The sequence below is a fragment of the Streptopelia decaocto genome (assembly GCF_964273445.1).
Source record: "Streptopelia decaocto genome assembly, chromosome: 2".
Classification (NCBI taxonomy): Eukaryota; Metazoa; Chordata; class Aves; order Columbiformes; family Columbidae; genus Streptopelia; species Streptopelia decaocto.
In genome coordinates this window covers 76372446-76386332 of record NC_138655.1, presented here as the reverse complement: position 1 = coordinate 76386332, position 13887 = coordinate 76372446, and the positions used below count along the sequence as shown (strand labels likewise).

The 13887-nt window shown below is 37.6% G+C and overlaps 1 protein-coding gene across 1 annotated transcript in view; it reads left to right on the top strand.

Annotated features, from left to right (window-relative positions):
• Positions 1-13887, top strand: part of CTNND2 (catenin delta 2) — a gene marked incomplete at its 5' end in the record, with an annotated part of 536051 nt that overhangs the window by 442621 nt on the left and 79543 nt on the right. Inside the window, one exon of the mRNA XM_082045132.1 lies at positions 5351-5524. Within this exon, the coding sequence (XP_081901258.1) occupies positions 5351-5524 (174 nt within the window). The remainder of the gene's footprint in view (positions 1-5350; positions 5525-13887) is intronic.

Below are 13887 nucleotides of genomic sequence, written 5' to 3'. Positions count from 1 at the left end.
CTCACCTCACAAAGCTCTCCAGCTGTAGAGGCCTTCATCTCCAACTGGGACAACATAGACATTGACCTCTCTACCTTGTATCATGTCACTCTTCAGATAGAAACTAATTTTTGCACCACTGAAAATTTTGTCGCTGCTGTTGGTAGGTTCACTGCTGCCAGCAGGTTTATTCTTTCAGCTGTATGAGAAACAAGGATTATGACAAAAAGCAATTAGGGAAAATAAGGTGTATGGTCCAATTTCAGTGCAAGATCCAGGCAGTTGTCATTAATCCTTATTTTATTTCTTGTTATGCAGCCTGTTATTTATACACGTGGCAATATTTCTTTTCCTTTCTTCACTAAGCAGAAACAGGCTGACTTCTTGGCTTCATGTTCCTCTCGAGTTCCCCTCTGTGATCACTCTTGTCAAGCCAGAATCTAGCCCAAAATCTGATTTTTGATTGGAAGTGACACTTTTGAAATGAGCCTGACCTTCTCGTTCACCTTCTGTCAGGACGCTTAAGGTATAACAGCAACATTTGAAGTTACATATCGTTACGAATTGACTGGCACACCTCTTTAGCATGCTTGCTAAGTGGGCTGTAAATTCTTCTGTCCAGGTGAAATAGCAGGTTTAAGGTGATAATATTTCAAAAAGAATAAAAAATCAAGCTGTCAGATATGCCTTCTCATGTGGTGAGACTACTATTTCACCAAGTATATTTCAGTACTCGTATCAAGCCACAAGCACAGAAACAGAGAAATGGCAGCAGCTCCTGAGTTTAGCTAATAATCTAAAGTGAGATTAGGGATGAAAGGCTGTGTTGCCAGTATGTTCTGCTAAGGAAGGATATTATTTCCACTTGCTGCTTCCTTGTCTTGCACAAGGTGGTTATGCCAAGTGTTGACTAGCAAGAAACCAACTATCATTGCAGAGATTCTTAGCAGCTGTTTCTAGATTCTTGCTTGCCTACCAGAAGCATCTCATGTACCCTGGGAATCTCTCAGTATCCTGTATGACCAAGTTGTATCCAAACTCAGGGTTATTAAATATAGTTTATATTTGTCGCTTTATGGAATATAGTGCAAAGTCCATTAGCTTCAGCTTCCTATGGAGGGGTGAGGAGAAAGAGATGTAGTGAGATGCCAGAGATTGTTGTCCCTGTATTTAACTCCATCCTGTTTTACTTGGAAGGAGACTGGTTTTAAGCGAAAACAAAATGCACAAATCAAATGAAATTATTTCTCTTAGCTAAGTGTAATAATATGACAAAGTTGAATAAAAGCATTGACAATTATTTTAAGAATGTAATATATAATCTGAAGTATAATTTAGATTTATTCATCTCTCAGATTAATAATAAAGACTCAAAACACTGGAATATTTTGAAAACATTCCAAACACCTTTCCCAAAATTGTAAACACTGTTGCATCAAATTGGGGATGTTTCCATTATTTATACCGTATCCAGAAATTGTGCAGTTTTGTTGGGACTACCTGTTGCTGAACCACAGAAGATCTTCCCATTCCCACCCTACTCCTGTAATCTCTCTGTCAGTAGACACTTTCATTTGTATGTGCACCTTTCTTTAGGCCTGGATGTCTAAACTGAAGTTTGACTTGATTAAAATAGTGGCATTCCTGCCTATTTTGTATCAGCTGCATGGATTCCCATCACCCCTGAAAGCAAGCTCCGTGATTTTGATGGGTTTTTTGGTGCTCAACTTTAGATTTCTGCTCTTGACAGCATTGGCCAGTGCATCTCTTGGACAAAGGTTTCCAAAAGAGGGTATTGGACTGATGTGCCAAGGGACGACTGCCATAGACTGCCACAGCCACTAAGATATGCAGAGTGAGAAATCATTGTCCTCTTAAGGGGTCTGTTAGTTTCAAAGTCTTCGCCATTTAAAAAATGCTTTTGGTGAGCAGTGTTTAGTTGCTAATATAAATTTTGTCTCTGCTGCTGCAAAGAGCATCGCTACAGTGTTATCAGACTATCTTCAATGTCTAGGATCACTGGGAAGAGATCAAGATCGTTTTAGTTATTACAGGGTTTTGTTTGAGTTTTTTTCTAGATTTTATTTTTTTAGTAGTGGCTTTTTGCACAGACAGGGGGAAAGGAAAATAGTCATATTTAATAAATGAAAATAAAACACTGTTGTTTTGTAATCACAGGAAAACCTATTGTCATGTGATACTCATAAATTACAAACCCCACCAACTTGAGGTTGTTTGTACAAAAAACAAAATATGGAGAATGCATTTTTCTTACTGAGTTGAAGCTTTTCCTGGTATTCAGTACAGTTACACTATTAACATGGATTTGCTTTCATTAGAATGAGAAAGAAGGTGGTAGATGATCTGTTGTGCGGCACGGGTGAGCATCTCAATGAATGATCTCTTTTTCCTCAAAGTTCCTTAGCAAAATGAAAACTTTGGAAACTTTATTAAAGTACTCCTACTGTCAGAAGTGTCGTTCTTAAAAAGGTTGTATTTGTTTTTTTTTAATATATTCTTCTTAACTTTCATCCTTTCTTTGCACCAGTTTCAGGAAATGAGAGATTGTATCTCACCCACGTAACAAACAGTCTGTCAGCTTCAACCACGATATATGTGGGTAATTTCAGCTGAAGGAGGGAAGCCTGGAAGGAATATTTGTTTATGACTTTTTTCCCTCCTTAGCATAAGCTAGAAAGAGTAATTGCATGCAGTTGTCCTCTTTTTCAGAGGCTCCTAATACATCCACAGCCTATCTCAAATAGACCTTACTGATCATTCCTGATGGTCTGCAACAATACAGGAACTATTCCAGTAATCTACTAGATAGGGTTTTTTAGTATACTGCCTCAGTTCATTAATATTGAGCAATATGAACTACAAAGCAACTTCTGCCCTCAGCCACCACTTGAGAAAACGGACTGTAATATCGTTTTGGGGAAAATACTTTTTTTGCTCAGGCAATTGATGTTTATATTTATGAAACACAAAATAAATGGGTGAAGAGCAGGAAAATCTCCTCCTCAATTGCTTTGCCACTCAGCTGCTCTGGGCACAGACACCACATATGAAGAGTAGTGCAGGACATTATCCAATGTCACTGGATTTACTGCACATGCAGGTGCGGTACCAAAGACATCCATCACCCTTACAAGGACCCTGAGGCATCACAGTGTCTTGAGAAAAATGTCTTCCCCCATAGTTGGTGATAAATTAATGCGATCATGTGTTAACAGTGAGTAGCAAGAAGGGTGGGGAAATGCAGTAACTTGTCTCACATATTTTGTAAAATGTTTTCTCATTACTGGGCAGAATGGCAAAACCACATTAAATATTAATCTATCTGCAAGTATCATTTCTAGTGCTTTGCAAGTACCAGCACAGCATGAACATTTATACAGGTCTATTTATGTCAGCTGATTTTCAGCGGTGTTTGGGATTGTAAATACTGAAATAAAGTAATACTATAATAAGTACCCTGTGCAAACACTGTTCAGTTGCATAATGTGTCCTAATTTGTGCAAATTGGAAGGAGATGGATGAAGACCTGAATTTGTGACCTTGGACATCACAAGTCATTCATTAGTGGACTTAATAAGGTACAAAGCCCAAATCTGATATGAGGTCAGATTTGACCTGTAACACATGTTTCTCATTTGTTTTCAAAAAATATTCTGGCAGTGCAAATGATTGAATTCCAAGAGTTAAGGAGAAGGTTTTTATGTACTTTTTTTATGAGCTGATGAGAAGTCATTTCTGGCAGAGATGGTGATTTATATGGAGAAAAAAGGACTGAGTCACATACAGTGAAATCAACCTATTGGTTTAAAGGCAGAAATGTATTAAAAAAATTCAAAAGCACAGCTGTATAATAGTGTCATTGCAAGGGAGGCAATTTTCCTGTAGTTTCTCAACCGCTACTGGGTATTGCTGTGCCAGTTCTTTTAAACTGTGGTGACTTTTGTCCAGTACAGTGAGTTTCACATCTGAGCAGCTCTGTGGTTTTGAGTAACTGCTCATGTGTATTAAATGGTCCCACTAGCTTTCCATTTTGTTGCATTTTTTTCTGCTTTAATTTAGAAAAAAATAGTGTTTTGGATTCTCAGTGGTAGTAATCTGGCAAAACCTTGTGAAAGTTAAACTATGTTAGCTGTTATTAGATAATATTTGATTTATTGTCTTTTAAACTATATGTATATTTTTGAAGTTAGCTTAACTAAAATGATGATTTATACTTCCTGAAAATGCGAGAATCTAGTTTTTTTTCCCAGTACAAGTATCATTGTGTTGTTTGACTCATAACTAGTCAAATCAGCTGGGAAAATTAATTCCTGCAGAGCTAAACAAGGAATTAATTTGGCCTGTGCTATCTTACTATGTCTAGCAGATATTTAATGTTATGACACACATTTTTTATCAATGTAATCACAGGAAGCTCTAACCCATGGCATTAAAAGGTTTACTTTGCATCATATCATGCAGTCTCTACCTGTCAGAGGTGTTAGATGAGAATGTGTTAAAAAATCAGGGCTTGTTTTTAACACTAGTATTAAGGCTATGAATTTTCTAAATCTCTTTGTCTGTTCAAAGCAAAGAAAAAAATCTGCTGGGTGAATCGCTGTTCTGCTGGAGTAAAGTTTCTCTTTCTGGTAGTGAGTTTTGTGCAATAACCTGCTTATTGTCCAGGTGTTAATACTGCCCATTTTGGATATCAAGCTAGGGTTATTTTCATGGCAAAACTCTTTATGAGATGAGAGGAAAAGTCTGTTTTGTGAGGGGTGGTTCTACCTTCTACACTGGAGTCTCAGACTGTACGGCTGGCAATGTGACTGAACACCTCCACAACTTGCATGGTGAGAAGCCAGAAGAAGTTGAAGAGCTGGAGGAGACTTGTCACACTGGGGCCTTTCAGGGGATGGAGGGCTCATGGCCTTTCATTATTTAGTTTAACACATCAGTGTTTCATGTTGTTGTTTTTTTCCCCTCTCATGAGAACAAAGAGAACATGGAAAACTGAGCAGGATGTGAAAAAGAAAATTCTCTTCATATGCGAGCTCTAGATTTGCCTCTTAAGATACGTTCACATTCGCTGGGCTTCTGTTCCCACCCAAAGAAACAAATGCAGTGAAAAAGCTTTGTTATGTCAGCTAGCTAAAACTCTGTGATTTCTGCCTAATGCTATAGCTCCTCTATACGGAGTATCAAGGAGGAAATTTGGTTTCTCTGTGAACATGTTATGCTAAAACTGAGAATGGCTGCTTGCAAGCAGATGCCTTCACACACACAGACATACACATTATAGCCTCAACTGAGGCAATGGTTAAGTGTTTTTCTGTTTCTCGCTGACAGTCTGATTTGTATCTTCCAACAGTGGGATGGAGTAGGACCTCTCCCAGACTGTGCAGAACCACCCAAAGGAATCCAGATGCTGTGGCACCCTTCAATAGTCAAACCCTACCTCACACTTCTTTCTGAGTGCTCAAATCCAGACACGCTGGAGGGGGCAGCAGGGGCACTGCAGAACTTGGCTGCTGGGAGTTGGAAGGTAGGAATATTAATGAAATATATATTTCTTTTTCAATTCAGAAGAAAACCCTACAGATGACAACAAGTAGGTGATATAAATGTATCTGAATGCTCCTGGTAGTGGAATAACCCTCTGTTTTCATGGAACTATCTACAGTCAAATTTGAGATAGTCCTCTGGATTGATACAGGTAGTCATATTATAGGACAAGTCAGCATACAGCAATGAAAGTCACATTGGTCAAGTCAAGTATGAAAAATTGCCACTGAAAAACAATATCCAAATGAGAAGAAGCAGCATTTTTGTGAATCTGGGGTGACAGAGCCATGAAAAATGAGCCAAAAATATCACCAGTGACAATCAAATGAAACCATATTGTTTATCACTGCAGAAACTGGTTGACATTCTGTCTCTTAAGAGAAACCAGGCAAGAGCAGATCAAGATATAAGTGACGTGACATCAACACAAGTAGTCCTACCATCTACTTTTTTAAAAAAATAAGACACTATTATAATGTGTCAACAATGTGATTAAATATGTAGAATAAGCAAGGAAATGCTCAAAGTACTCTATTCCAGCTCATCCTACTTTTCAGTTATTATCAAAAGATCCGTTTTTCTCTCTCATGATATTTGCAGTGAACTGAGAAAAAATTTAAGAACTTATTTACTAGATTTTGAAAATATTTCTAAATTTAGATCAAATCAATAAAATTCAAGATAACAGTTGAGCTTGGTTTACTTTTTGGAGCAATTACTTCATCACTGTCCTGATGGTAAACTAGTTGGATTGGGTGAAAGTACTAATTATCTAGTCCTATTCTGTAAAGATATTGCCTTGATTTTAAGTTAACTCTCAGTGGGAATTTTTTACATTTTCTATGAAAACATTCATATATGGGGAAACGCAATTATCAAAGTTAGGTCTCAGAAGTTATCCTGTTTGGGTTTTAAGAATTTGGGTATTTGTATGTGATATGTAAATACTGATTTAAAGAGGCATTCATTTTGGAATGTTAGCCCTGAGGCTAGTAAGTTATTTTTTTGCCTTGAAGTTTTGTTGGAAGCTGAGTTGGCACATTCAGTAGATCTGCAGAGGCACATGAATTTTTTTTAGTCCATCAAACTTATAAAATGCCTTTGACTATTGCTTTCATTGACATATGAAATGAGTAACAAGAGTATCTGGCAGCAATTTCGGTTCTACAAAGTGCTACGCATACACTGTGCTTGAAAATCATTATACTTTTATTATTCTCATATTGTAGACCACATCCGATTGTGTAATCCTGGCACAGAAACACAATAAATGTGTTTTATTCATCTGGGAATGGGTGTAGCCCTGGTCCAAATGAGAAAACAATGTGTGCATATTTTCTAGGAGTAATAGGAGTGCTAAAATCCAAGTGGTGCCCCTTCTACAATTTCTAATAAATCTGTACCTGCCATCCTTTAGTTGGCAGAAGTGTGTGGTGGCAAGGGGAAGGAAGGCTCTGCAGAGCTCATTGGCATGTGCTGGGCTAGAAAAACTGATTTTAACTTTAATACTATCCCCGCTGATACCATGGGAAAAGCTCAGTTATTCTCATGTTGCTCTATTTTTCTAAAGGTTTGCCAGTGCCATTACAATTGATGTGCAGACACAAAATGAATATCCTTAATTTCACGTGTCATACTAGCCATTTTTGTGAGGGGAATAATCCTCTTTGGGGATTACATAAGCATTGATGTTTCCACCTTTTGACCTCTCTTTTCCACTGCTGCAGTCTTCTAAATATAAAATGACTGAAATAAAAGATAGAAAACTCCTAAAAGATGAGGTTATTCCTAAGGGGATTTTAATTTTTTTTAGTTCCTCCAAGATATTGTAATTGTATAAAGAATGGGAATAGAATTTTTTTTTATTTTTTTATTTTTTATTTTTTTACTTCAAGTCTTTCAAGAAGAACTTTAAGATGGACCGAAAGAGAGCAAACTGCATTAAAATAAATAGTGTCGCTATTAATAGCAATAGCAATTTTACTAGAAGAAGAGTAAGGCTCACACACTTCTGAAGTAATGGTCTTTTCTGGAAAAAATTATGGTACAGTTTATATGCTTGCATAATTATTTCCTAGCTGTTTCACCTTTTTGGTTCCTCTGGTACAAAGCTGTCTAATCTTCTTTGGTGACCAAGAGGTAACACTTAACCATCACCACAGATAACAGGAAGCCTGAATAATTAAAAAAAAAAATTAAAAATCATGTAGAGGAGTTAGGTAAATGTCTGTGACTAGAATTAACAGATGATATGTGTCTAAATCCTCTAGACTGCTTTTGAATATTTCAAACATATAGGGAAAGCAACAGTATGTAGCTTTAAGGATTAATAGCTGAGAGAGGCTAAAAGTTTTATTTCAGAGAATATAGTTCCTCATTGACACATATACATAAAGTCAGCACATGCACACAATAAATCTTAATCTGTGGAGCATTTTTAGCACTGTTTCTGCGGCAGGAATTCTTTCTAAAGCCAAATACTAACAAAAAACAAAGAAGTGTGACATACATATATTTGCATATAATTTTCCTGTGTCAAGACAATATGCTTTGGACCAAAGCCTTGACATATATTACCCATCTGTAATTTTTTTTTTTTACGATGACTAATACAATCTTTGCTCTGTGCAGTTATTGTTGGAACCAAGACAATCTTTAACAAATCAGAAAAAGAGCATATTGGTGACAAATACATTAACAGGTCCAAATGAAAGTTTACCAATAAAACAGGATACTGACCTGAGGTATGAAGAAGGATATTTTTAATGTGAAAATTCAATCTGGGATAGTTCATGTCTGCATATCTTGACTTTGATGTATATTCTGGTTTTGAAGAAGAGATTGACAGCTTGTTTACCAGACAGAGCTCATTTTGGAAGAGGCTCTTTCAGGTGAACATGAAAGACTGCTCATACCACTGTTCTGCACCAAAATGTTACATAGGGAGGATGCTGGTATTGGAATATGAAGGAAGCAAACCCATTCCTTCCATGGAAAAATACATACGTATCGTCATGGACCTCTCTTTTTTGTTCATGTACTGATCTGATGCATCTGTGCATAATATGAATGACCCTTCTGGAATAATATATATGGAGACATCCAAACATGTATGCTTTTTGGGGAGATTTGACAAGTAAAAGTTTTCCACATCTCTGCCAGGATACATTTAAGAGGTGACTACTCCTTTGCGTAGTGGCCTGTGATACTGGCAGCTGGTCACTGCATGTCCCCCTCCTGATGGGGTTGAAGGCCACCAGCAGTCCACACTCCAAGTACACATTCAACCTGACAGGGTCGGGTTGTCAGCATTGGGCTTGCATGCACCTACCCCCTTCCACAAAGCTCAGCTGCTACCTGGGGCCAGGTGGGTTTCTCTTTGAGGGGACTCATTGCTTCTCAAAATACTTTCTCCCATCAAATCGTAACCAAGGTACTTTCACTGTATCCTAAACCTCCTAGAGGCAAAAGGAGCAACACATAAAAAGGATGGCCATTGATTTGTGGTTTGCTTTCTTTTGTTGCCGGTCTGGGATATGGTTGTTTCCAAAAGCAGAGTTTTTCTAATTATACTTAATATGAATTTGTATTTTAAAGCTGCTTAGTCACATGAAATAAAAATTTAGGCAATTCCTTCCCCATCAGGCAAATAAGGCTTGAGACATGCCTTTGGAAGCAGTGGAGACTCTTTACTTCCCACTAAATATCTACTTTCTGTTAGTCTTCTTTGCCACTTAATTTGGATTTTGGCAAGGTTGTGTAAAAATGCAAAAAGAAAAATAGGAAGTTTGCTGACTCAGTTGTATTCTGAAGACATTTGCCTGCTTATTAAGAAATTTCTCTCTCTCTCTCTTCAAACCTGAAGTCCTTTCTGCAACCTCATATCATTATTTATTTTAATACCTTGGATTAAAAAAATTACAAGGTGTAAAATTACAAGACTCATCCTGTAAAAGGAAATCTCCATATATCTTTTTATGTGTAGTCTGGCATCAGTATTTTTCCTTAGATGGTGGGAATAAAAGTGGCAAGTTCTTTTTAGTTTTCACCTTGGTCGGTAGGCTATTAATACATTAAATCTACTGAGCATGTAAAAAGTTATATGCACAATGTCCTATAGTTAACAATGTCAAGAATCCAAGGTTATGTCCTTTCTGAACAAAATTTCCCTCTCAGGAAGAAAGGAAGTATTGGGATATCTGTGTATTACTATGTCTGTCTATATGTATCTGACAGCTAAATTTAGGCTGATGTCAGTTTATCTGCCAGAGATATTTCTGCAACACCTTTTGCTGTGAACTTACTTATACAATCACAAAAGGGCTGCGGTCAGAAGGGAGATCTGGAGATCATCTGGTCCAACCCCCTGCTCGAGCAGGGTCAGCTAGAGCCAGTTGCCCAGGACCATGTCCAGACGGCTTTCGAATATCTCCAAGGATGGAGACTCCACAACATCTGTGGACAACTTGTGCTGGTGCTTGGTCACCCTCACAGTGAAAAAGCATTTCCTGATGTTCTGCGAACCTCCTGTGTTTCAGTTTGTTCCCATTGCCTCTGGTCCTACAATATTCTCTTTTCTATTACATGCAGTTAAAAATGCAGTGTTGTCACCACAAGTAGGATTTCCTTAGCTATGTCAGACCCTTAAAAATAATTCTTCATTCATATGATCTCGTTTTGTTTTAATATACTATCATAACTTACACAGGTAATGCATATCTTTTAAAGCCAGGAAACAAGATCTACTATGTTTCTGTTGGCAACATAATGGCTTACCTTAGAACAGGTAGCATAACTGCTCTGGGCCCTGGTTAGTCCCTACCATGTGCCCAGTCTTCAGTCCAGTCACTTTTCAGACTTAACAGACTTCCCTCATATGCTTTAATGACAGGATGGGCAGCTTCATTTTCCTGAGTATCTCTTAGTTCCTTGGGCTCCTTAAAATCAGGAACAAGTGCTGCTCTGTTTAAGTCCTGCAATTGCATGAGGCCACAGCATTTCTTGGCTGGTTCTTTCTACCTCATTTCACTTCACTTGTGTATGTGATCACAGTCAGCAGGGAATGATAAGGCTCTTTGGTCAGACAATTAAATGTCTCTGCCTTTGATCCCCAACAGGTAAGATACCCATGTGAATGAGGTTTATGGGTCATTGCCCTGATCTCTTGACATAGCTAGATGCGATCTCAGTCTTTGTTCCTTTGGCAAGCAACTACATTTATTTTCTTCATTCCATCCTAGAGAAATCTGAGTCTCATGGGAGCTGGAGCTCCATTAAGTATTTTATTAGATAAGGAAACTGAAAACATAAAAGGGACTGATTCAGTCACAAGGTCAACGCAGCTACTTCAAAGAGTAGTATGAAAAGAGTTTCAAGATCCTTACCATTCAGACACTTGCAGATAATGAGTAATTATTGTCTAAAGCAGCAGACATCTAGGTTATCAATCTTCCTCTTATCAGGCAAGGACATATTGTGGGTTCCTCTCCAGACTTTTCTGATGACTCTAGTTATTTACATATTAACTCTTCGGAGTTTCATCACACTGTTTCAGAAGAAAGTTTTTTGGATTACAGGGAAAAGGCTTACATAAATTTTCTCCAAAATATTAATATTATGAATCCTTATGTGATAGGATGAAGAAAATTGCTTGTAACACATCACATGATCAACAAAGGCAAACATTTTAAATAAACCGTGCTTTATTCTGTCAGGAATTCTTAGCTGGGTGGAATCCACTCCCGTAGATGAGTCTACATCAATTAATACCGGGAAACATATTGGCTCTGTAGGCAGGAATACAAAGTTCAAGTGACAGGAGAATATTCAAGAAGCAAGACCTGCTGCTGCAAACACCTATATCACAGATATCATGAGAAGATCATCATGGACATCAGTTTGTGGAGTTGGAGAACAGCAGCTCACAGTGAATTCATGCTCAGAGTAATCTCTTACTATATTCAGTTTACTTCACAAGAGATGTGTCACTTTTGTCTCAAAGCCTTTCTTTTTTAATTATATTAGCTACAATGTTTGGAGAAGTCATTGTAATGGCTCTCAGATCATTTTGAATACATGGTGCATATTTGTACTTCAAAACCAAGAATGCTGAGGTGAGAGGGCAGTTCCTTCTGAACTTTATATTCCTCAGACATTTAAGATATCTTCTGTTAACACCACTATAGTTTTCTCTAATTTATTTCATTAACTATATATCTTGACCCACTAGATTTTTTTCTTTCTCTTTAAGCTTGACTAAGGTCATGGAGCAAGAGCACAGTAATCAGTTAATACTTATCTCTTGTCCCAACACAAAGAAGTAGAGAACGTACTGGTGGCCTACCAGATGGGATCATTTTTAAGCACAAAACACTGCAGGCAGGGAAAAGAAAGTCTCCGGGCAGTGCTCCCTCTATTCAGAAATTGCAAAAGGATAAACAAGATTTCAGAGCCTTGCTCTTTGTCAGGTGGTGTGATATCTCAGTGCTCCCAGCAGAGTTATCTGAGTAAAATAGATCAGTACTTTTCTAAGTAGAATGTAAAAATCGTCTCTTTTTTTTCCTGATGCCTGAATTACATTGAGTATGATCAGACAAAAAGGAATATTGATCTTTGATTACTCATGGATTTTTTTATTATTTAATGTGCGGTTCTCTTCCATGGTCTGTTGTTCCACTACTGGTAGGAGACAGCCCACTTCCAAGCCTCTCCTAGCAAACTCTGAGCCTCACTAATCTTCCTGGTTCTGTTGGTAATGTAGTTTGCTTTGTCATGCTTGCTGCTCTGATTTGGCTGTCATTTAGCAATTTTGTCTCGGCAATTCCTTTTGATATTCAATATCACAATAGTCTTTGAGTCATAATGTTGAACTGTACCAATACAATCAAATTCTAGTCAAAACTGAAGCATGTGATGGTGAAATATTCTGGAGGTACTTTGATAACACTGATGTCAATGCCAAGAAAGTGAATCCATTCAAAATATCAAGTGTATATAATTGTTGGTAGTCCTTTGGCATTTTTTGTGGGTTTATTTTGGTGAGGTTTTTTCATTTTGTGCTGGAAATTTTTCATTTCTTTAGTTTGGTCTGCTGTGGTCATGCTTCACAGGAGAACAAAGAAAAACATATGAAACACTAAAATGACTTAACTGCCTAAATGCTTTCCAGTTTTTCTGAAATAATAAGTAAGTTTGATCTAGATTAATTACTCTTTTGTTGAGTTTCAGCCTAATGTAATCTTAATCCTTAGAAGCATTCAGCTCTGGAGAGGGTCTTTTATAACAATAACTGTGACAAACTAAACACTAATTTTTTGGTTTACTGTATTTTTCTGTTTAATTACTATGACAAAAATAAAAAGGGAACTATAAATGACAGTGGACATAGAGATGCACTAAGTACCTTCAAGGTGATGTACAGTAGTTATGCCCTCTGAATTCAATTATCTGTAAAAAGTATTCATGCACAGATTGTGGCTCCTGTGCTTGTCTCTGATAATTTAGCCACAATCTGATGCGATAATAATGATTTGATTTCATTTTTTGGCTTCTTGTTTGCTCTGAAGTCTTTGCCATTCCCATAGGAACCCTTTCTCTTTACAAACCGAACAGCTGACACTGCCACTGATTTGTGGAGTAACGGGATGATTAAGTATATTGGCAGAGTGCCTCGTTTACCTACTGGTAGGCAACAAACCCTTCCTCTCTTTTCTTTCTTATGATTTTTCATCTCTTTTATAATTCACTGAACTTATATTAGCAATTGACCTGCAATGGGGAAATACAGATGAGTTTTACGATGGCTTTAGGCAAACAAAAGGATCATCAGTATACGCAAAAGCGGATCAATTTTTCCATTCTCTGCAAGAATAAAATAGCCGTTTTGAGGCATCTCAATTTGAACGTTCCGGAAATCCACACAGCACAGCCTAATTGCTTGCAGAGACTTATCCTAATTGGCAGCTTAAGGAAAGAGACACAGACGTCTCTTACCACTTTCCACATGGAAAGTTCTCTGGAGACTGTCGAAACAATTAATAGACATTTCTGTCTTTCTGCCTAAGGTGCATGACTTGGAAACGCAGATGAAATGATAGCAAATCACACATTGAGGAGTCTGTGAACTTCTCCCAAAGCGATGGCATTCTCTGGAAAGAGAGAGCTGGGGGGGGGAAGAACGCGCAGCGGAGAGGAGAGGTTTCACACATCCTTTTCTCTCTTTCTCCCATTGTTTTATGTATGTGTGTGCATATGTGCATCTGTAAAACATTATATCTGGATTTTTCCCCTATGAAAACATTGGAGTGGTATTTTTGACTATTGTGATCAAATTAATTGGTTCAT